The sequence below is a fragment of the Elaeis guineensis genome, chromosome 6 (genome assembly GCF_000442705.2).
Source record: "Elaeis guineensis isolate ETL-2024a chromosome 6, EG11, whole genome shotgun sequence".
Lineage (NCBI taxonomy): Eukaryota > Viridiplantae > Streptophyta > Magnoliopsida > Arecales > Arecaceae > Elaeis > Elaeis guineensis.
Window position 1 is genome coordinate 16,712,490 of NC_025998.2, and position 25,624 is coordinate 16,738,113.

General features: G+C 36.0%; 1 protein-coding gene across 1 annotated transcript; it reads right to left on the reverse strand.

The window, feature by feature from the left end:
• Window positions 1-15,039: 15,039 nt before the first annotated feature.
• Window positions 15,040-16,388, reverse strand: LOC105047084 (uncharacterized). The gene is made up of 2 exons (XM_010925879.2): window positions 16,056-16,388; window positions 15,040-15,539 (listed from the first exon to the last, which is right to left on the reverse strand). Exons 1-2 carry the CDS (start codon window positions 16,311-16,313, stop codon window positions 15,156-15,158), a joined length of 642 nt encoding a protein of 213 aa, XP_010924181.1. The 5' UTR covers window positions 16,314-16,388; the 3' UTR covers window positions 15,040-15,155.
• Between the last annotated feature and the right edge of the window lie 9,236 nt (window positions 16,389-25,624).

The following is a 25,624-nucleotide window of genomic DNA, read 5'->3' on the forward strand; positions in this document are numbered from 1 at the left end:
TTTCCACTCTTCCAAGATAAGATTTATGGGAAACATCTAAAAAACAGTGTTTCATCAGAAGTTTAATTTTTCTTTAATTCTTTTTTAGGCTTGTTTGGCTAAAAAACCCGGCAGGATAAACCGGGATTGATCAGAGCGCCGAGGTCATTTTTTTAATCCCACAGGGAGCGGGCCGCACAACCACCGCTCTCTTTCTTCCTCGCTCTCCTGCTTCCTCTCTTTCTACCCCTTGTGACCATCTCCTTGGATCATGCGGGAAGCTCCCAAAGAGGTCTTTAGTTAATAGAATTCATTAAGTCATTTAGACCACTGGTTGTTTCAATTGAAGTAGTACAAATTATTAAGGACCAATCATTTAAAAAGGTGATTAACATGAGTAATTCTTTTCGGCCATTTGACGCCTCTACTTATTGCTGCTAATGAGTACTAACAATACGCAATGTCGAATGTTGAGATCCATTTGCAAGTTCTAATTTCATCTGAAATTTGCTTAGTAGTACATCATAGTTTTAATTTTGGATTTAGTGCTGTGCAGGTCAGTAATTGGGAGGATCTTGGATCCAACATACGCTAGTCCTCGTTTGAAAAGAAACAAAACAAGATTGGACGTAAAGTAGCCCTTGATCAATGGCATGTAAATATATCCAATTTCTAAAAATATTATTAGTTGGATTGGATCCACTGGATCCCTTTCCTCCTTTTTTTTTTTTTTTCTTTTTCCTTTATGTTACTTTCCGATTGGGCTAGGCCATCATGGAGCTAGTGGACCTCATCCAACTAATAATTTCTTTTTTCTAGTGGGCCAAACCCTAAGCATGCATGGGGGATATTTTTGTTGCTATATATACAAGTCTTCTAGGCCTCCATCATGTGTGCATCCTACTCTATTATTATTTGCCTTCATTGAGAAGTAGTTGCTCCCATCCCATAGTCTTCTCGCTACATCAATGGCATGGAGACCTTCAAGTGAAGACTGTCCATGAGACCTGGTATCTGATCTTGTTGGAGCATTTGAAGAGAGACTCTAGAGTAAGATTTTGTAATGTCTTTATTCCATTAATAAATATTTGTTTGTTGCTCCTATAAATTTATTTTTTTTCTTACAAACTCATTTCTATGTTTGGTGTTTGTTCTTATGATCCTGAGCTGGCTAATCTTATTCTGCAAATAATCGTGCCGTTTTACATGCCATCAGATAGTTTATAAATTTTTCTACAAGGAATATTAATTAGAAAGTATACACCCATTTCCAACATTGCCCATCAACTCTGCTAAAATAAAAAGGGATAGGTTTTTTTGGTGAAGGATAAAAAAAAAATAAAAAAAAAGGGGATAGGTTGGAATGGAGAAGAATCCACATTAAGGAAATATGAATTGTCCGAATACACCTAAGGGAGAAGGTAACATGAAGAGGGTTCTTGGTAGAGTCCTGGGGATGCAAGATATCCATGTTTTTTATCTTTAATGCTTTTAACTAAGTTAAACAAGCACTACCAGAAAAATAAATGTATTAGTTGCCGACTTTAGAGGCAATCATTGGGGGGGTGAGGAGTGATACATCCAGTTTACGGTGGAACTTTGAGTTAATGACGACTAGATGTCCTATTATAATCTCTACTGTATCACCCACTCCAAACGGTTCTCCTTTATTCCTGTCACAAATCTATTTGATAATGTCATGGTCTTTGTTTTATATCTCCACTAGTCATCGGTAGATATGTCACATTCGACCTAACGGGGCCTATTTGCCTGACACGACGTGTCTATGACGTGTGAGTGTGGCCTAATTTAATGATGCTTTTGCTTAAAGTAGGGGATCAAAGCCTATCCTTTTTCTCGCAGGAGACTTCATGGCACGTACCTTTTTCCTTTAAAACTTCAAAATATTTTTCTTGAACATAATTAGATTCGCTTGGTCTTTGCCCTAATCACATGCTCGGTGTTGCTGATTGGATCGAAATGTAGAAATTAAAAGTTCATGGTTTTTTTATTTGCATTGAAAGTATTTTGAAAGTAATAATTTACGTTTCATTTATTCTTTATATACAGATTTTAATATTTAAATATTATCAAATTCTATAAATTTTAAAAATTTTAACCTTGCCAAATTTTCCTAATGCCAAATTAACTTGTGATTATGGTATGGATACAACCTTTTGCTCCTTCGATAAATTCCGGTATAACTTAAATATCTATCTATTACTCTTTATTAAGTAAAGTAATAAAAGCAGCTCTGGGATGTATCATGCATATAGTTTATTCAAGTGAGGGAACATCTAGTGGATGAGCATGATCCCAACAATCACAATTATTTGACAAACACATGATAAGTAAACTTTCTAAATTGATTTTTTATTTTTAATTACTTAAAATATAAGTTAATGAGAATATTAAGTATACCAAAGTGTAAAAATTTAAATATAAAGGAGCAATATCTAGGGATCCACTCAAGACATAGATGGGAAAAACGTGAAATGGCTAAAGCCTAAATCACTAATTCACGATCTCAATGTTCCGTTAAAACAAAACAGGGTTATGGTGAATAGCCTCGAGCTCACTTCCAAAGGAACAGGACCGGTCCGAAATCTTGGATTCCGATCGAAACAATGGCCTATCTGGAGATTTGCCTGTGTGTGCTTATATGAACTTAACAAGAGTAAAGTATCTCAGTAGATTGTGAGCTCTGCCCAAAAAAGTAGAGTGGGAGTCCCACAAAAAAAGAGAAGAATGGGAGTCATCCAAAAATGAATTCTCGAGGACAGAGTCATGTGGAAGAAAGGATTGAAGCTACTGTACCGTCACCTTGAACCGTCATTCTACTTGTAAGGGAATCAGGATCCTCTAAGGTGTGACTTTTGCACCATAGAATCCTGTACTACTATAGATGGCTGTTTCTTCATCTACCTCTAAGATTGATAACTTTCCTTAGTCACCACGATGCATTGTGTATGGTATGACATAATATTTTAAAAATAAATAAAAGTCATCCATCTTCGAGGTGGATGATTTAGCGATTATTCATCATAATACATATGGTTAGGGTGGCAAAAGGTTGGATCGATCATAAACGGATCGGTCATAAATGGATCGGATCAGAAAATAGTCAACCCAAATCCGATCTGTTTATTAAATGGATCAAAAATTCAGATCTGAACCCAATCTGTTTATTAAACAGATAATCCGATCCGATCCATTTAACTCATTTATTAAATAGATCAAATTAGGTTAAACGGATTAAACATGTTAAATGGATCAAGTTAAATGGATCAAAACAGATTAAATAGGTTAAACGGATCTTAAATGGGTTAAACAGATCGGATTAAATGGGTCATAAATAAGTTAAATAAGTTATCTGACTCAACCTAATCTAAATATTAAATTGATTAAACGGATCAGATATCTAAAATCGATATCCGACCCACTTATTAAATGGATTAAATGGATCGATCTATTTATGATCCGAATCTATTTAGTCTAAATCTAAATTTATTTATGATGGATCGAATATGGATTGAATTGACAGATCAGATCATATTTTATCAGTCCTAAGTATGGTGCAGAAATTGTATGGCTAAGAATCCAAACTCTTCATAAAATTAGAGCCCGTAAATACTTCTGGGTGATGACAACTCCGTATCAAGATACACACAATTCAACGTCTAAGATCGAGGAGGCCTAAAGACAGGTATATCTCTGTTGGGTTTGGATTATATTTTTCATGTGAAAAAATGATTAATATTTTATATAAATTTTAAAATATTTAATCTTATTCTTCTATCTATAAGATCTTAAAGTAGTTATCGTGTGACCCAAGATTGATGTTGCAGAAAAAGTGAAGTATTCTTTCGATCGAAAGATACAATCAGAACCCATCTCTACTGTAGTCATCTCGTACGAATTCTGCCTTAACTGGGCTTTCTTTCCACAAGGAAAAAAATAAAAAGAGGAAAAGAAAGGACGGAGTAAAAGTACTTTTTTCTTGGGAAAAGGACTGGAGAAGAACAGGGAAAGCATGGTATATGCTATGTGCTATTTAGATACCAGACGATTTTGTGGCTGGACGCCCGTTAGCAGCAAGAACTTTAGGTGGGAATTTGTGGAGTCCAAGCGTAACGAGAAGAGTGAAGGGCAAGAAAAACCAACACTCCTCCATAGTTTATCAGGGGGATCTAACTCCTTTTATCTCTTTTATTCATTTTGTTTCTGGCCTTTTTAAAATGCCTAAAAAACCCAAAATCTTTGTAATATTGAACTACCAAATTGCCATCGCAGTGGTAGCTGGTGAACAGATTTGTGCCTTCCAACTAAGTGATCCGAACGGAAGCGAGTTATTTCTGACAGTCTGGATGCGAGGTTCTAGATCGTTTGGTGCTGGAGTGACATAGGATCAATCAAGATATTTTTAAACTTTTCGTCCTTTATTTCTTGAGAAAAAATGATGACTTTCAAAATATAAGATTCTATATCTATGTCTTACGGATTTTTTAAACTCTTTATATAACTTTTCAAAAGTTTTTTTAGAAGTTTTAAATATTTAATAAGGTCATAAAATTTTAAATAATTTTAAAATTTTAAAATTTTTTGGACATTTAGTAAGGTCATTATAGTATATTGAATCCTTAAATTTCAAAACCTCCAAAATATTTAGTGAGATCATGATGGTGTATTGAATTCTTAGAATTCTCGAAACCTCCTAAATATTTAGTGAGGTCATAATGACATATTGAATTTCTAAAATTTTAAAATCTCCAAAACATAATGATATGAAATTTCAATATTATTTTATCTCTATATATATATATATATATATATATAGAAAATAAGAAAAAAATAGAGACTAGAATAGGAACATATAGCATGAGATCCTTTTGGGATCTCTTCTTCTAATAAATTAGTCCCCACTAATTTAACAATTGTATTCATGCTCATCAATAAATTACAATCTTATCCAAAGGATTAGAGATTTATTTATAAGATTCCTTTTATAATTTTTACATATTAATCCCTCCATCAACTAATATTTTATATAAGCTAATAGGATTAGACCACTAATGACAGTATCAATCCTCCACTTATATATGTCTTTATATAATAAATAGATAATTAAAATAATTTAAAAACTTTATTTAGAAATATATATTATATATATATTTATCAAATAGATAAAATATAAAATAATTTTTCCAATTGACTAATCGGATTTTTTGTCCAATATGTAAGATACATTATGTAGAATATTCTTTTCTATCATAGAAAATGATGGATCCCATATTGGATGACTATAAATCTTTATCACGCATTATATAGTCCAACATATCTGTATATAGCCTCTTATTAGGCATCACTGGTTGACAATATCAAAATTACATAAATTGTACATAAGGCTTAATAACATCCTCAGGTTAGCAGGACTTTTTGTTATTACAATTAGAATAACTCTTTCTTAGTAATAATATTAGGTTTAAGAGTATATTAGTGGTCTAGTTCAATATTTGTCTTCTATAAATATTTTCAATATTAGTAAGAGTCTCCACTCTAGTGATTGATGAGATACATCACTCTATCACAAATAGTAATACAATATGTACCCACCAACAATAAGTACACCATTCTAACTTGGCTCATATGTTGTGAACATATGTAATATTACAAGAAAAATAAAATATCATGTCTCTCTATCAATGATCTCTATCATCAACATGAATCCCATACTATGTAGCACAAGGATAGATTATGTCATCAAATATAACATCAAAGCAATACCCAAAAATAGATATATGATAAAAATAAAAATTACTTTATTATCAAATAATAAATTTATTGGTTTTGTAGGACATATAATTCTTTTAGGAAGCTCAACCTAGATCAAGTGAAATCATATCCATGTCCTTTACTAATTTAATCCATCGGTGCTCCAGCTAATGCAACACAAATTGCATAAAAAAAAATAATGCAAGACGTGTATTAGATATTTTTCTATCTCTAATAACATATAACTTTTCTAATTAAATATATAAAATATAATAAAATAATGGCAAATATTATTAACTGATTGCTGATGGATTACTCCCATTTATCCTCGACTTGTCAAAGCACAAAAGGTGATTCATTCAAAACATAAAGAAGAGCGAGTCTTACAGCACATTTCCATTTTGCTGCATGCAAAGACAAATATCTCATTGATTTTTTAATATCGGAGATAGGATTTACGGATCATAGTTTTATTCTTGCTAATTTAGTAAAAAAAATAATGCTTTCGTGTGTTAGGTCCTGCATACAGCTAATATATTCCAAAACAAAAGCAAAACATGCATGTGAAGCAATTGATGCCTTGCTACCAGACTACCAACCAATCATAAGATTATTTAGATCATCGGACCTCAATGCCGTACTTTTTTATTTGAATTTTGAACTCGGGAAGGTTCTAAAAGCATCGTTAGTGGGCTCCCACGTATGACCTACTCGTGTGACACCGCTTCTAGTTACTGTTAGCAAGCAATGATGACTGCTTCCAGTCTCAGCCCTTCAATGTAATGGCCACAGATAATTAAACGTGGTTAGAGCTACGGTTTTCTCGCTGGTGATGACACTAATCGGGTGCTTCCATCCCTTAAAAATCCTAGTCAAACAACATGTGAGAAGGTTCTTTACTTCTCTCTACCTTTACCCCAATTGAACTCGACCAGTTAGACGTCACTTTCTAATCATTCAACAACGACAATAATTGAATGCTTCACACCCGGTAAAGAACCCTATCAAGTTCACACAACTCAAGGATTCGTGGCCCCTGCAATTAGGTAATGCTTATTTGAGCCAATTGTTTTGGGAGGTCATAGTTTTACTGTTAGGTTTCTGTAGGATATTTTTGCACCCATACTGCTTCCACCCTTTGGCACGAGGACAAAACGTTCAACGTCTTATTGCCTACCACCTCCCCTACTTTACCATCTCCCAGCTCTGACCACTATCATTGTTGCACTTCCTTTTGTATACCTTCTCATCCTTTGTTCTTGCACTCCCCTGCCACACAACACTTCTCACTAAAACCATGCTTGCTAAGCCCTCCAAGTCCATCTCTACTCTTCTCTTCTTTCTACTACTATGGAAATTTCCTCAGACAAGTTTCTCCGACATGCCGGAGTGCCCGTATCCGTGCCTGCCACCGCCAACGTCGGTGACGGGCGTTCCGCCACCCCCATTTACACCAACAGAGCCTGAGGCCAGCTATCCCCCACCATCAGGTTCTGGGACGCCGAATTCTGAGTACTACCCTCCACCAGCAGGTTATATGCCATACTACTACCCTCCGCCTTATTACAATTTCCCTGCGCCTCCCCCTCCCAATCCAATCCTCCCTTACTTCCCTTTCTACTACAAGTACTCGTCGGCTCCGTCGGTTGTAGCTCATGTTGGTGCGCCATTCATGGGTCTACTCACACTGTCCTTGGGATTTCTTCTATGCTAGTTCATATATATGTTGGGTTTTCTTCTACTAGTTTGTAATTGTGTTTATATTTGGAGAAATATTGGTGCTTTTGGTTAATGTATAACTGTTGGAAGGTGGTTTTCTTCTTCATAGTTTGAAATTATTGTTCATAGATTGCGTATTAGAAGTTGAATGATTGTGGTGATTGCGGAGGGGAAAAAGGATGGCTTGGTAAAAAAGCGTAGAGAAGCTGTGACTTTTGGTTTCTTTTTGATCAGAAACGTTTAGTTAACTTTTTGACATTCGTGTGTGGTGTGTTTTTTTTTTTTTGGTTTTGGTTTTTTCCAAGATTCCAAAACCATAACATCTTGGAATGAATTGATCACATTATATAGGACTATGCAAAATTAAGAAGATCGATTTATGTTATGACATATTGTTTGGAAATAAAATATATAAAAATATGTAGACATGTTTTATTTAATAAAATATATAGGGCGAACAAATTACTAGTCATATGTTTAGCAATTCCCAGTATTCCACTACTTTTTAGCATGATTTAGTGGACTAAATTACAGGCCTAGTAATAATATTTGGGGTTAATCTTAATACCAATCGGATGTACAGGGAATCATTGCATACGTTGAGCATTCTAATTATCATTCTTGCATGGGGAACTGCAGGCTATCCTCTTCAAATATACAGCAAATCCGTTTACTTTGAACATCTTGGGACTGCAGGATTAATAACTTCTTCAATCAGAACCTGATATCTACCTCCACTTGTTACCTGAACCGTAGGCTTTTAAGTAATATCTCCTATGGATATTGCAGATATCATGCATAACTTTAGCAAATACATACGAAGACACGTATACATGGAGACAACCATGTTAACATGACAAGGCATAATAAGAAGCGAATTCTTTTAATATGAAATTCTAAAGGCTCCCAAGGGGTCAATGGTAGCATAGAAACAATTCAATTTTCTGACCAAACAAAGGCTCCATATTCTGGGACAGTGATTTACTGCTGGCATAGATATTTGGTGTAAGGTCACAGTCACGGGTCTGTCGGCCATCAAATCAAGACAAAAGCACAGCGCGCACGGTGGCCCCCTCACGTGCTAATTTGTGGTCTCCAGTTCAAGAATTGCGACAACGGACGGCGATGATTAGGATTGACGTGCCATTGCTATGTACGAAATTTTTTCATGGTCTTTACTCCCTCATCCTGCGTCAATATTTTTTCATTTTCTTTTATTCCCCTCATCCTGCGTCAAATAATATCATTATCATTTATACGGAACCGTTGGCCACGCTCTCTCCATAATTCTCAAATAAATAATAAAAATGACATTATTTGAGTTGGGGATATTTTAACTTCTAGTTTAAGGGAAAAAATTATTTTAACTCTGGGTGTATAATTGTAGTATGAAAACAATGGACTCGGCATCTTAGAGCATGAGGTGTCTAATCGTTTATGTCAAGAGGTGGTTAGGACACGATAATTGTACGTGTCATGTCCAATTGGCATGAGATGTCTAATCATTTGTATTATTTTAAATATTAAATATTAAAAATTTTGATATTTGGAAAAGAAGATGATGCGGCTTAAAAGCCAATGATGGTTGAGCCATGCCAGCAACAGATATTCCATGTAGATACTGAATCTTGCCGTATTAGATTTTCGACAGAAGAAAATTATCGAAATCATATATGAAGATAATATTAAATCGGTTCAGATAGTTGGAGAATTAAAATTTAGATTTTTATAGTTCATAGAGTATTTTAAAAAATTCGACTTAATTCAAAAATCAGAAATATAATTTATTGAGAATATAATTTATTTAAATTTTAATAAATTATATTTCTGATTCTCGTACTAAGTTGGATTTTTTTAAATGATCTTTGAACTACAAAAATCTAAACTTTAGTTTTTTAATTATTGATCAATTTAATATTGCTCTTAGACAATAATTTTTTTCACTAAAAATCCATGTGGCAATATCCAATACTTATACGGCGCTTATGTGACATTAAAATTTAAAAAAAAATATTGATGTAGTGCTTATGTGGTATTATTTCTTTTTTTCCTAATGTATTTCTCTTTCTTCTTTTTCCTCCGATCTTTCTTCTTTTAGGAGGATGGAGCCATGGAGAGAAAAGGTTTGGAATGGGAGGAGAAGATGATGAAATCGATGCCTGCTCGGCGAGAGGCATTGGGAGAAGACGATGGGAGATGAATGGAAGAGAAGAACGAGCAAAGAAGAGGATAGGGTTATAGAGAGAAAGAGATTTTTCTTTCTTTCTTCATTTCTTACTGAAATTTTGGGGATGAGAAAAAGAGAGATGGAAGATAAGAGATTTGAAAAGAGATGGATTGGGGGAGTTCGGTGAGATAGAGTAGTAAGAAATTAAAAAAAAATGGTGGTGAGGGAGGAGAAAATGGGGCTATGGGAGGGAAGGGGTTTCCTTCTCCTATTTTTTTATAGAAATTTTGGGGATAAGAAGAAAAGAGATGGGAGTGAGAGATTTAGAAAAGAAGATAAAGATTTGGAGAGATGAGATATTAGAGATTTTTACATTTGGAGAAAAATAAGATGACGTGATTTAAAATATTTTAAGTGACATCAACACTGGTTGAGCCATGCGAGCAACAAATACTCCACATAGACATCAGATTTTGCCATAGTAGACTTCCGATGCAAGAAAACCACCAGAATCATATCTGAGGATAACATTAAATCGATTGGCATAGTTGGGGGACTAAAGTTTAGGTTTTTGTAGTTCAAAAATTATTTAACAAAATTCGACTTAGTTCATAAATCAGAAATATAATTTATCCTAAAAATTTTTAAGATGCATTTGTTTCACTATATATCAAAATCAGAATTGAAATGATTTGAAATGAGAAACAAATTGATCAATTCCCAAATACTTTTGGTTCATGACTAAAAAAATTGAAATCAAAATAGAATTTGAATACTAGATAAGAGTCTAACTTGGATTTTGAAAGTTTGAAGCATTCCTATCCCTCTCTAGAATTAAAATAGGAGTGTGACTCCCTAACCAAATAACTAGAATGGTGGCCACTTATTTTCATTTCCATTCTAAAGCTAACTCCTGCCAGCTAAATATGCCTTTCGTATGTTGTAAATGGAGCTAACTCATTAGGCTACTAGTGGATAGAAAATATAATACAACCACCCTCTAATTAGGGGTGGATACCAGGGCTTAGACCTTGCGAATTCAACCCACACTATGGCCTAAACTAGGGCACTGTAGGCTCAGTCCATCCTAGTCCTAAGTCTCCCTTTTCTTCTTCTTCTTTTGTGGGGCGGAGGGTGGGGGTAGTGGTGGCGCGGGCGTGGTTGGGGTAGGTGGGGGGAAAAGTATAACACAACCACCCTCCAATTAGGGGTGGATACCGGGGCTTAGACCGTACAAATTCAGGCCACAATGTAGGCCCAGTCCATCCCAGGCCTAACTCTTCCTCCTCTTCTTCTTCTTCTTCTTCTTCCTCTTCCTCTTCCTCTTCTTTTTGGGGGGTGGTTGTAATAGAAGAATGAGAAGGTTCACTACAAGCAAAAAGAAGAGTACCCCCCTGCATCCGCTTTACTGGAATAAGCCAAGATTAGAGGAAACTCTCCTAACTTGCTCGGCCCTGGCCTAAGTCTTTCTCTGATCTACTGTAGTGATACATCGGATCAGCCATGGCTAGGCTTAAAACTACGCCCAACAAGGAAGTTGAATCTGAGATAGTTCACCATATTCGGCCATTTATTTTTAGCTGATATACAAAAATTATTATTTGTTAAAATAATGTTTTAGTAAATCTTTTGGAAGCTACTTAGTTCTACGTGGAGTTGTGATCTACGTTGAAGCATTTGTTGACTCAAAAATTAAAAAAAAAAACTGCCCTTCGAGGCTTAAATTTAAACCCCTTCCTATGGAAAATTGCGGCACATTTAAAAGCTTAATGGAGCTGTTTGGCCTGGTGATTACGTGAGAACTGGAAAATTATCACTCGGAGGTCCCCCTTTAGCAATCCTGCCTTCTCGTGCTCATAGGCAACATCCAAGCATGTTTCCTACCATGGAGCATGACCTTAAAAATGGCAAGACGTAATGGTTTGAGAGGCTCCTCATTGACGATTCAATATAAAAAAGAGATTTAATTAACATTATTTAGCCTACAACCGTGCTGGGTTTCGACCACGTGAAGCATGATCTACATCCAACTTGGTTTTCTTTGCTGTGTTGATTTTAGATCCAAACCCAATCTTTGGATCCGTAAGTCAACTTAGGCTCAGCAAGGTCGATCATTTATACTAGTGCATCTTGATTGGTACCAAATATATCTTATATCTTATCATACAGGTACCAATCCAGACTTAGTAATGAAGTTGTGTTAAGTCTTAGTATGCTGATCAAATCTCTATTGTGGGTATACTGACACTATATTATGTATCAGTATGGTACAAATACAGATAGAGCCGTCAAAACGGGCCGGTCCAACCCATGGAGAGCCGGCCCTTCACAAACCGAGCCCATTAGGGCTGGGCCAAAAAAGTCCTTTTGATAAACGGGCCATCAAATAGGCGGCCCAGCCCTAACTCTTATAAGTGAAGAGCCTAAACGGGCCGGCCCTTATAGCTCACAAAAAAAATTAAAATAATTATAAAAATTATAATAAATTAAAAAATTATAATAAATTAAAAAATTTTCAAATATAATACTTCATCAAATAAATAAATAAAATCAATTCCTACATTAAATTTTAAAACACCAAAAGTAAACATGAAAAAACTCCAAAATTTTTGTAATAATATCATAATCTCCATTCTCCATAAGAAAAAACACCACAGACTAATTAAACTCCATAAAATCAAACAAACCAAGAAGTAATAAATATTGTTCAAATAACATTGAGTTCAACTATTGAAATTCAGTCTCTGTTCTTAAGATTTTTGCCAACATTTCATTAATCAATAATCATCCTCATCTTCGTCAATTATAACATCAAAAACTTGACAATCTTGTTTTGGCAAATTTGCATCAACTTTTGTAGTTGAATCATCATCTTCATCTGCAATCCACAAGTAACAAATAACAAAGATCAATAAATAGTTAGAAAAAATCTATTTTGCAGCCAACTAAATTCAAATTCTTATCTTAAATTATAAAAAAAGATATTACTACCATGAATAAAGCCATGTAACCAATTGCGGGTGCAAATGAGAGCTTGCACATAATCACCAAGGAGCAGCATCTATATTTATTTAAAACACGAGCACCAATGCTAAAAGCTGATTCGCTAGCCACTGTAGTGATTGGTATGCTTAGTATATCATAGGCCATTTGAAGAAAGAAGAGAGTAATAATGATCAGATGGGTAGTGGAAAGATGAATAGGGACTAAGGCTTGGAAAAAGTAATTTGAGTTATTAGACATTAACGATGGAAGTAATGACTAATGAGGCATAGAAATGAGAAAAAAGATATTTTAAAAATAATTGATTATTTATTGATTACTTTAAGTAGTTAAGTTATTTTAAAATATTTTTTTTAAAAAAAATGGGCTGGTCCGCGGGCTAGACGAGCCAGCCCTTCACGGGCCGGGCCATAAATGGGTCGGGCTAAAAAGCTCTTTTGTTAAACGGGTTGCTAAAACACTGGCCCAGCCCTACTATTTTAAGGGCCTAAACGGGCCGGCCCGTGGGCCAAGGTCTGTTTTGACGGCTCTAGATACAGGATATTAGGGTCTAATGGATCATTGGATGAGTCAAATCAGGTTGAGCTGAATGGGCTCGATTAATCTAATTTTCAGCCACTAGCCTTGGTTGGGCCTGATTGACCTAAACAAAATCCTTTTTTTTTTTCCTCTCAAAATATCATTTTTCTTAGGACCCAATATGAACCAAAGCTCTAAATAAACTGGTTAGACAAACGCCAATGCTGTGTTTGGTTGGGATCATGAAAGAATGAATGGATGGGATTGAAAGGATAGATGGCTTCAACCCACCGTTTGATCTAAAAGATTATAGGGATGATAGATGAAAAAGAAGGGATCCACCCTGGCCTACTAATTTGTATCCTCCCAAATTGAAACGATGAAAAAAAGAAGGATGGAGCATTGAAGGATGGACTTTTGTATTGACAAAATTACTTTTCATTAATTTTTTTTGATAAAACTATAATTTTTCTTCATTTTTTTATTTATATCATTTATATATATTTTTATATATACTATTAATCATATAGTATTAAATTTTATTAATCATTATTTTAATTTTAGTATATAATTTTCATAATTATAATTAAATAATTAGATTATCTTCTTTTTTTATTTATATTTACTATCTTTAAGTAACTATTTATATACTATTAATTAACTATTTAATCTAAATTATAGATAAATTATTTATTTATATAATTAATTTATTAATAATTAATTTATAAAATTATGTATTTATTTAAATATTTATATAATATTTATAAAATTATAAATTATAAAAATTATAAAATTATAAATTATTTACTTTTTTAATATAAATAAATATTAAAAATTGATAATAATAATATTTTTATCCAAGTGTACTTTAATAAAAATGTTATACAAATATTATTCATTCTTTACTTTTTTTTTTTATATTAAAAAAAATATTTTTATTTATTCTTCTATGTTTCACTAAATATAAGAGATAACTCTCAGGCATCCGTTACCAAACGGAGAATAACCGTAGGGGGCATTAATTTAACCTATTCATGTTAAAGCCCAAGGAAAAGTTATTAGTTTTAGTCGGTTCACTGGAGCACAGCACCGCTGAAACTAATTACTGATTTGCTGGTTTATGAGCTTCAACGGATTCGATGGAGAACCTTCTGGAGCTCGAGTTCTCTCAACTCTTTTAGAGGATGTTGGTGTGCTCTGACGCTACGTTGGTGGAGAAATATAAATCCAAAAGAAAGGAATACCGCCGTAACAAATCAAAGGAATTTAGCATTGGCTCTCTCTCTCTCTCTCTCTCTCTCTCTCACACACACACACACGCACACTCACACCCACGCACACACCCACACAAAGGCCCAGACAGGAGACACAATCCCAAAAGAATCCAAAAGTATGGCCACCCTGCTGTCCTTGCCCCATCGATGTTTGGCGCAATTCATGCTCAGGGCTGGACCAAACAACCCAGCCCATTTGCTCCTACTAAGGAATAGGGAGGGTGGAGATAGAGTGCGCTTCATGGCATTACGGTAGAGCAGAATATTCTCATTTCCAGAACACGGAAAAGATAACGAGTACCATAAAAACTATTTTACTCCCGTAAAATCACCCACTTATCACAAACATTCTTAATCCACCAGACTAAACACCACCAAAAAAATGCTCACACGCAAACGATAAAAAACAACAGACTTTTCTTACTTCCTCGGTTCACGCATTCATTCAATTTCCCTCCTTCCCCACCTCAAAACCAAATTTCTCCTCTGAAGACATTGCAGGCAAAAGTGAGGGGGGCGAGCACCTCGACACCCAAGTACTCCAATAACAAGATAATTAATTACAATATCACCATCATCCATTAACTTAGAAAAGGAAAAAAAAATAAAGGAAAAAAGATCTATTTCTTTTCTCTCTCTTCTTCTGTATCAGAAAAAGACAAAAAAAAAAAAAAAAAAAAGGGGAAGAAGTGGCCAAGAGTGGTAGGGGATGTCAGCCAGTACTAGGAATGGACGAAAATGCCAGAAGAGGAGAGGGAGAGCAGGAGGAGCGCCGCCTCCGCCTCCTCCTTGCCGGCGCCAAAACCCCTCCGGGCAGCTGCCATCGCCGCCGCCTTCAACTCCCTCCTCCTCTGCTTCTGGCGCTCCACAAGCAGCAGCAGCATCTTCTCCTGCTTCTCCTTCTGCCTCCTCCTCAGCTCCTCCTCCCCCACCACCTCCGAAGAAGCCATCGCGTTCTCATTTTTTCCTTTAATAGAAGTCGCAGTAGTAATGGAAGCAGTAGTAGTAGTCTTAGTCTTTTGCTGCTTCTCAGCAACTTCTTCTCCATTAATCTCAGCTTTTCTCCTCTTCTTCCGATACCTGATTCCACATGCATTGCAGAGAGACTGCGGATCCCACGAAGGGGGGGGAAAAAATCCAAATAAATCACAGAAACAGCAATACAGTGTCATGATATCTAACAATTTAATCGGGAAAAATAAAAACTAACAACAGTATGCATCGATCGAATCATTAAAATTTTTTATAATAATCCTAGGTTTAGAGGGAAAGCACGAGGCCAAATACTAGATCAAATCCCAAGAATTTGAGAAAAGAATAGCATGGTGTCTCGCGAAGAAAGGAAACGAATAGAATGGTCCAAGGAGTTCAAAAAGTGATCCGCACACAAGAAATCATCGAAATGCCAAAACGAGGAAAACTTTTGAATGATCTATCTATATGCAAGAAATCCTTAAAATTCTCCGGAGACCGAGGAATTGAAAACGCTGTTAGAGCAGATCTCATGTAGATCATACCATACTACGAAATCCACGATGGAAACGGTACAAGATGTAGGAAAAATTAAGAGACAAAAAGAAACAGGGGAAGTAGGAGAAGAAAAATTGGTGCAGGGGAAGGACCTTGGGTCCGTTGGGGCCACTCCGCCAGAGAGGGGTCTTCGACGTCCGGCAGTCGGAGCACACCCTGGACGAATCCGGCGGGCCCAACGCCGCCGACTTCTCCTTGGGCTCTTCTCCTCTCCTCCTGCGGGCATAGGGCTTCATCACCAGCATGCGATCGTAGCCATCGATCACGGTGGCCCCTGGGCCGTGGTGGCGGCTGTCGCACCGGGATCCCCAATTCGGGTACGACGCCTTCGCTACCGCCGCCGAGATCATGGCCGGAAAACCCCAGTGTTTAGTCCGCAGAGAGACCGGGAGGAGAAACGGGAGGTTTTATATCGCCTTCCGGCTTTTTGCTTCGCACGTGCCAACCTTATGGCGGCAACCATTTTATTTATAATGATGTAAATTCCGGATATGGTCACCTACAAGTGAGAGCAAGAATGTTAGGTTGTGCTATTGGTATCACGGTTGGACTTGGACTGTAGACACCACCCTGGTCCACAGGAAGAAAGGTAACTAACTCTGGACGTTACCTGAGTTAATTCATTCTTTATTTCAGTACGCACGTGCAGAAGGGCGTTGGCCGAAAGGAAAATAGTTTTTTTTTTAAAATATAAGAATATTTGGAGATGGTTTCTGTACTAATGTGAGGTCCATCCATCATGTGGTTGCGATGCAAAGATCAAATGATGGAACGGTGGCTGTTATTTCTCTCTTATTTTTATGTATAAATAAAAGGGAGGAGTTATTATCAAGAGTATACTTTATGATTATAGGGGATTGGGGTTGGTGTTAGAGAATATCGCGAGAGGAATAACCGAAAAACGAGAATACGGCGAGAGGGAGGTCGGGATCCGCGAGAAGACCAAAAGGGTTAGCAGATTAATAAACGAAGAGCCGTACGAGGTCATCAGGACGTGGGGAACAGCGCAGGTGCGTCAGGGGAAAAGAGGCTGAGGCGAATAACTATAAATGATTAGTTATAAAATAAAATAATAAAAAGACCGAAGGAAGTGGGAAATACCCTTTCTTTTTTTTCTATTTTGTTTTTTAGACTTTACTTTTCTTTTCTTTTTTTTTTTTTGATAAAGAAGAGAAACTTTATTCACATGTACAGTTCCACGACAAAAGGTGTAAGCGGGTCCTCAACACCAAGAAGAAGAATGACAAAAGAGGCTCGGTTCAAAATATAAAGAAGAAAACAGAGTAACAGATAAAAGCATTGTTCTGGGGAACAAAAAAAACTATACATAGTTGTAAAGAACATCAAACAGTATACATAACCCAAACAAAATGGCGAGCTGAATAATGTGTGAGTAGCATGGATATAGAGAACATCCAACCGGGCAAAGCAGAGCAAAGTGTCCACAAGCCACAGATAACATGAATCGACAGAATCTTATGCAGTGGAAAGTTAAGGAATGTAATGAGAGCAGTAGTCATAGGAAAACAATAAACCCATGCAGGAAGAAGCTTAAGTCATCCAATCAGATTTCAGAGTGCGATGAAACTCTTGTAGCAATAGATGATAGGATGGAGCGATAGCTATGGCTACAAATAAGTCAGATTGATCTGTGATCCGATCCAATTCGACCTGCATAGATCTAACCCAAACTATTTTAAAAGATCCATGGATTCGAGTTTGGTTTTAAAATTGGATCCATTTTATTTTTCGATCTGGATCTAAATTTACTAAATTTTAATCCGATCCGACCCACAGAGATTTTTGAATTGATTTAAATCTTGAGATAAATAATCCAATTGAATGCAATTCGATCCGAATCTAATACAAGATCCGAACACTCATGTCATTATTTATATAATTTTATTTATTATTTTTTCTTATAATTTTTGATATTTGATTGCAACTCGTGCAAACATTCTTTTCTTTGAAATTGCCATCATTTGCAATTGAATACAATAAGCTTTTCAACCACTTGTTTGTATAGATGAAGGGAAGAACTGATTCATTAACAAGGATTTTGGTCCAATATTCAGATCCGATCATGAAATAGGATCGGATTGGGGTCACTCATAATCTGATCCGATCCGATCCATTTGCACCCGTAGAGATAGCCAAAGGATGAAGGGCCGTAATAGCAAGCAAGTTGAGAGTAGATCATAACTGTCCATGGTTCGATACGAGAGATATTATCCGATCTGATCTATGAATTTTACAATTTTATCCTACAAAAGATACCTCACATGGAAGGGGTGGTCCCTTTCTATATAAGACAGAATTCTCTTTGATTGACAACTAATATGGAACTAATGATATCTTCCCATCTACGTCACAACACCATAAGACTCCTCTATTACAACAATAGTTGATAAGATGGAGCAGTAGTTGGAGGGAGAAGAGAGACAATAGCAAAGAAAAAGAGATTAGACCATCAAGAAGTGACAATGAAAGCCAATTCTGGCACCAGATGATGCAGGAAGGAACTGAGAGCCAACTGCATAGTAGATAACCATAACAGATCAGAATCCATGGACCTGATATATGTGAGATCGCCGGCTTCTATAGAACTGTTTGCTGTCAGACAGTAAACCCATCGCCAAAGCAGTACAACATAATAACAGTGAGATGCAAGGCAACGGAAGAGCATGGAATAACATATAGGTATAGAGTCCAGCAAGTTAAGCAGAACACCAGAAGAAATATAGCAACCAGGAACCAATGTCATAATCTTCGGTTGTAGGTGAGTGTAAAGATGTATCTTCCATAACCACCCTTGAATGTAACCCATAGAATTTCAATCTTCAAAGGACCTTATTATCCACTGCTGAAATGCTGAAGTTTTGAAATAGGAAAGCTGAAAGCATACTATTGTCCTCTTCACAAAGGTTTTAAGCATACCCCAGTAATTTGAAAGCTATAATGAGTAGTCCCCGGAGCAAAGCAAAAGTACAGAAACCCAAGCCACATAGCCAGTTCAGCCAGATTTGTGATGCAGTGAACCAGAGGCAGGGATTGATGGTAAAGATCTAACAACGAAGCAAGACCAATAGTTTTTTACCAAAAAAGAAAAAAAAAAAAAACAAGACCAATAGCCATGAAAAAAATGTGGCATGAGGAGAGTGAATAGGCTAGTGGAGAAGTAATGCATCAGAGGATGTCTAGGGAAAGCAATAAAATAAGCATCAGCCTCCAGAATACAAGCAAACCAAAGATGCAAATATAATTGATCTACTGACAGAAGGAAGTCTTCAGCAAGAGCATGATTTGCATCCTAATCAGCTTGGTTGCCTTCTTTGCGAACATGAGATAGTTTGAAAGTTTTGAAGAAACACCCACGGTCTAATATCTTGCATCCATGGTGAAAGGGACAGTCGATTATTAGACAGGTGTTGGAGCCAAGAAATAACTACAGCGGAATCACCTTGCAACCTAACATCTCAAGCATTGTAATGAGTGATTAGATGCCCAAGACCTAAACATGCCCCTATAAGCTCTACATAGGGGATTGAAGAGTGAGATAAACATTTACAACCACCTGTTGATAAGGAACTCTCATGGTTCCGAAGAACAAAACCAGCAGCTATTCAAGTAGCTCTATCCGCACCATCAAAATTTATCATGAGCATCCCAATAGAAGGGGGCCTCCAAGATACCAAAGGAGAAGAGGGGGGATGCTGAATGAACAGCTCAGGAGTACCTTGGTACCTTGACTGAATGCTTAGAGTAGGAGAGGATGATGGAGAAACAGAGAATTGGTCATAGTTAAAACAAATACATTGATGGAGAAGAATCAAAGGCCGGAAATGTTTGATAGTGTGGAAAGATATCTTTAGTTTCACATTAGTTAAGAGTTAAGAGGGACTTTGACTTATAAAGGATCAAGACCTTTTCTCCCTCCAACAAGATGCCTTTTGGGTTCTAGTCCAAAGGACAAAACCATACAGGAGGAGTACATGCGAAGGAGCTCTCAAAGTGGACAATATCTCGCACGGACGTGTGCATCCCAAGCAAAGGTGTGGATTATTCCTATCTATTTTTTCATATTTTACTAAATATATAAGGGGATGAATGGAAGATTTACCCATCTCCTCTCTTATCCATTCTTCTTTCTCTATCCACTTTTCCGTGAAGTCATCCTTGATACTAAATAAAGGGTTAGAGCAAAATAAGGCTGCACATAAGTTGGTCATGATGTCCTTGAGAGATCAAAATGGATGCAAAATGAGTGCAACTTTTCATATATTTCAATCTAAAGTATTTTAGCGCTTTGTTCACCAATGCATCCCATCAGGAGGTGCGAGCAAGACATTATAACAGCTTAAGCTAAACCATAGTAAAGGACAAATTATAAATAATTCCTCACATTGTTATCATCGAAAAATTATCTCAACGCGTCCGTTTAGCTTTCACAACTACCGATTCCTAACTCCATTTCCCTAAGAAATGAAGGAGTCTGAGAGAAGTCTCTTTGCTTCACTTTATTTTTTTTTTCCTTTCCCTTTTCCGTTTCCCTTTTTAATTAAAAAAATCATTTCTCATTAGCGGGTGGCATATATAAACCCCAAAACTTTGTTTTATTGGCAATTAACTAATTAATGGTGGCGTGCCCTGCAAAACTTGTAAAAGGATATACGGCAGTGCAGATCTGATCACCTGACCAAAAATTGCTGGTCCGACAGTTTTTTTTTTTTTTGAAAAAAAGAAGGGACCATATATATCAAAGAATTAAGGCTGCTTGTTAAATAAAGAATAATCCGTTAACAAGTTTTTTACAAACTGAGAAACGCTTTTTTATTGATCCCATGCATCATTAAGTTGCTAATAATGTCATTTCCATTCCCCATCAGCATCCATAAGATTGCATGCTGAATCATGGTTGAAGAAGACAACATGCTTTATGTTTTTCCTTTTTTTAAAAAAAAATTGGAGAAACAAGTTTTCTGATCGATTCTAGATATTGCTAAAGATATTCAGAAATAAAGTAACCCTTGCTCTTAGTATCAACGTAAATCTTTATTACCAGCACCATCCTTCAAAAAGCTACTCTACTTGCAGGAATAAACATAAAAAGAAGAGATAGCTATAATCAATGCCCGGGTGTTAATATATTCAAACTGGCAGACCCAATTCTGACTCACAAAGACGAAGGAATTATGCTAGCTGGTTAAGAATATAAATTTCCTTTTGATTGCAATATTATCCATTTCCTCCAGAGAAGCATATCAGTCAAAGGACATTACTATTGGTATATTCTCCTATGTCTGATGCAAACTCTTGAGGACATTTCCATCCCAAACATCTCTACACCATCTCTAAACTTGCCTCTGCACCATAAATATATAATAGTAAATCCTATTATAACCTCTTTCTCTCTAATTAAATCTTTGTTGAATTGGAGAAGTAAATAGTTTTTATTGGACAAGGGAATTGCACTTTCTCTTCCTGGACCCTAGAAATTTTAGCAAACTCTCCCACATATGTCTACGCCCCTTGCATGGGGTAATTCTTCTAAAATTAGATGATGGGGTCATGGGTGGTTAGACTTCATTTTGCTTCTGCTTTTCACAAATAGATAGACTAAAAGTAAAAATTTTAGGCCCACAAGAAAACAATAGCTTAGCTAGGTTTGAAGCATAATCAAAGGCATGAAGACTTGGTGGAAATTTGCCCAGCCTTATCCGTTTATCTCCACAACTTTATAGTTAGAATTAATTTTAGTAGCGCTTCTTAGTTTTCTTTTTTCTGTTTTGTTCTATGGTAGAAATAAAAGAAGGGCAATTGCCAAATAAAGAGTGCATCTCTAGTTACGAATTTGAATTATAAAATAAGTTGTTATTATAAATAATTTAATATATTATTATAATTATTTTATTTACAATAGTTAATATTATAACACTTTTATACTAAAAAATGGAGCAATATATTACAATATTTATAATTTATAATTAAATAAATATTTAATTTAATAAATAATTTAATAAATTAATTATATATGAATAAATTTATTTATATATCAATTATATAAATAATTAATCAATATATAACTTAATTTAAATAATTAATTAATTTTATACAAATAGTTAATTAAAAAATAGTGAATATAAACAAAAAATAGAAGACTATTTCAATTATTTATTTATAATTATAAAAAATTATATACTAAAATTAAGATAATTAGTAATAAAATTTCATAGTATAGGATAAATAATATAGATAAAATAAAAATATATAAATAAAATAAATAAAAATGTGAAGAGGTGTTAGAATTTTGTTAGACTGTTAATATATGGGATAATTTTATCAATATACAAATTCATATCTCGTATATTTTTTTTTATATTTTTTTAATTTGAAAGGATGCAAAATAATAGATTTGGTCCTTCATTTTTTTCATCTTTTTTTTTTAAATTTTTTTAAAATAAATAATAAATAGAGATCATCCATCTTATCAATTCTATCCATCTTTCATAAGATTCCAAACAAATATAGAATAAATAAGGATTTCGTATGACACGGAGAGGCTGCTGTGCCATGAGATCTCGGCCATGTTTTGAATGCTAACGCCCGCCAAGCGATATTTCTGCGGTCTTAGTTTCTCGAAGGTTGTGGTTATTAAATTTTTTTTTTAAAAAAAAACAATCGATGACACAGTTTCACAATTTTTACAAAAGACAAATCTGTAGCACAAGCTAGCGGTACTTCACCAGCCAACTTCCCGACGGTTTTAACAAAACGTTCAACTTTGCACCAAAAAGAGCTGGTGCGTGGATCGTGCGTCATTCAAGTATATAGAACGGTTAAATGTTTCCGACTTTTAGGTGATGCACCCATTTCTTCAAATACTCACCCTCGCTGCCACTAAACGTGGGGGCCCACCATGTCATTCAAGTGTGTGAGTTGGGTGTTTTGTAGACAATGCATTAAATATACCCTGTACATTTAAACTTTAAAATGCTAATTGAAGAGATCGTGTGGGGCATAACCACGCACACGGGTCGGCTAGTTGGGTGCCTTTCCGCCCACCGAGAGCCCAAGCGCACCGAACCCACTCTGCTTTGCCGGGGGATGGGCATTATTGGTGTTTTATTAGCTCACAGGGGCAGCATTGCTGACACTTGCTGCTTTGCCCAAGGGAAAGTCGATAGGGTACAGCCAACTGCACCGCCCTGACGCCCCCGTGAGGGAGTGCTTCTTGCCGGGAGATGAGTCTCACATCATGGGGTCCAGATGCCTTTAACTTTTGGTCCAATGATTTCTTAATAATTAATCAAGGTATCGGTTAGAGAGAAAAAAAAAAGATCGGAACATGGCCCATGTAGACTCGTTATCTTTTTCTATTGCCGTGGCAACACATGATTGGCTATGCATGGGGCCCACTGGATCACTCATCCGATGCACCAATAAGCATGGTCTTTTTTTTTTTTTTTTTTCCAAGTAAAGCCGGATACATGTGGTAGGTCCAGGACAGGCTGCTTGTAAGCCCAAACACAATGTAGCTTGAGGGCAGACCAAGCCTAAGAAGGACTCCCAAAAAAGAGTTTTGATTGGTTATACATCTAAGACTACTATTTCTTTAGACCTCCAAACAGAACTGCTAGTTATTCATTTTTATTCAGGTCTCCAATAATAGATACTGCAACCAGCGCTTCACCGTTTTAGGCTCTGTATAGATGCAGATTCATGTGTAATTCTAATTATAAAAACAACCGAAGTGTTGCAATTTGATTCATCGACAAAAAATTTAGGTTAACTTCAAATGTTTGATCAAGGAGCTAGAACTTTGAAGGTGTTATCAATGGTAGATTTTAAGTTAAGATTCTTGTGGGGTTTCGATTTCGTACAACTCTAGCCAATCAAGACTGGTACCAAGCACATGCAATTTAGCCTATGATCAGCATAATGGATGGATATGATCACATGTCTGCTTAAAAATCCCCAGCTTGTACTAAAAATTCAATGGCATCCTGATTCCATCATGAAGAAAGCCAATAGTAAAGATTAGCTTATGATCTCCTGAAACGCACGTGCCATCCTTTTGCCTAGGATCACTTTATGATCACTATTGCTTCCATGGGATAACCTTTTGAGATGCCTGAGAGGACAAACGCTGTCTCAAAGAATTGTCTCCATACACGCATAAGGTGTCCAGCTACAAACAATGGTGTAAGTCGAACCGTGAGCAATTGATAAATCTCTTTTGATCTATATTTATTCCTTCATACTGATCAATCAATAGATACACTTCACCCAATACATGTCACCCAAGCAATGGCCATTGAAAAACACCAAGCATGGTTATAGTTCTTTAGAAGCTTTTCTGGATGGATAAGCACTCAAATGAGATGAAAATAATTCATATGAACACTAAGAAAAACTGACACACAGACCGAGGTAGAGGAGTCAACAATATAAAAGGCACATGGATCCTCCGCGGTGCATACGCATCAAACAAAATAGTCCATAAATGCATACCATTTCATATATGGTACATATACTGTTTGATGGCCATCTATCTTTTGATCACAGCCATTTAGGGATGCATGGGACTTTGCAGTATGCGAGCTGCACCGTAGAGAATATTGGTTGATATAAAAGGTGTTCACATAAACATGCATCCAACAATAACGAACTTCTCAGAGTCCAGAAGAAAGCACTGTTGAAAGAAAGGGAATTATCATAGAATTAGCAGGCTGGATATTACTACTCTCAAGAGGGTAGCATGGCTTTGTGTCCAACTTTCAGAACCCTTTCAAAGCGGCCATGCATCTCTGTGGGGTGGTGGAAATCACTGTCGTAGTGACTGTGACACCACCTCACTTTGCTTGGCCTAAATTTCTGTAGTATAGGTTTTGCTTGTCCTAAATCTGTGACAAGAGTTTTAACTTGTTGGCGAGAACCACAAATGATGTGGGGCGCCATGGGTTAATTGTACATTATGACATATATATTATAATAAATCAGGATGGGGCCACCTTCCCTCTTCATCAAAAATAACGAACTTAGGCTTTAGAATGAGGGCAAATACCTCAATCTGAAAACCAAATGTACAAATGCAGATTCAATATTGTGCAATGAAATGAGGCACTGAAGGAGTCGTGATGAGAAAAGCAGAAGGAGAAAAAGGTGAAAAAAGTGAAAGAAGAAAAAAGATTCAGCAAATAGTCTTCCCCTCACCTAACACCAAAGACAATTGCGCCAAAGGAGGCCTTCCTCCTCAGGTATGTGCCCGTTCATTCCTATTCCTAAAGTAAATAAACAAGGATCCGTCAAAGTGTGCGTGCTCACATTATTACTTTCCTCATCTTGCACTTATTGCAGAAGGGAAACACAAAGTTTGTCTAGTTGTATTGCAAAAAGTTCAGACAAAGCTAAACAAGTTTGTGTTCAGGTTTGACCATGTAAATCATTAGATATGAAATCTTGTAGTTCAGATAGAGCTAATAAAATTTGTATATAGGTCCTACTGTTGACTGACATTTCAGATATGTGTTTATAATAGAAAGAAAGGTAGGTTATTGCTGAAAATTTCTTCCTCTGGGTAGTTAAATTCAGCAAAAGTCTCCTCTATATGGCATTGTAGATGTGTTAATGGCCAAAAATGACTCATTCTAGATTTCATGCA

What these genes read in the sequence shown, in the direction of transcription:
- LOC105047084 (XM_010925879.2), bottom strand. Translation starts at nt 16,313, where the DNA reads ATGATCTCGGCGGCGGTAGCGAAGGCGTCGTACCCGAATTGGGGATCC. An exon ending in GTGGCCCCAACGGACCCAAG is followed by an intron (nt 15,540 to 16,055) that starts GTCCTTCCCCTG and finishes TGGGATCCGCAG; the next exon opens with TCTCTCTGCAATGCATGTGG.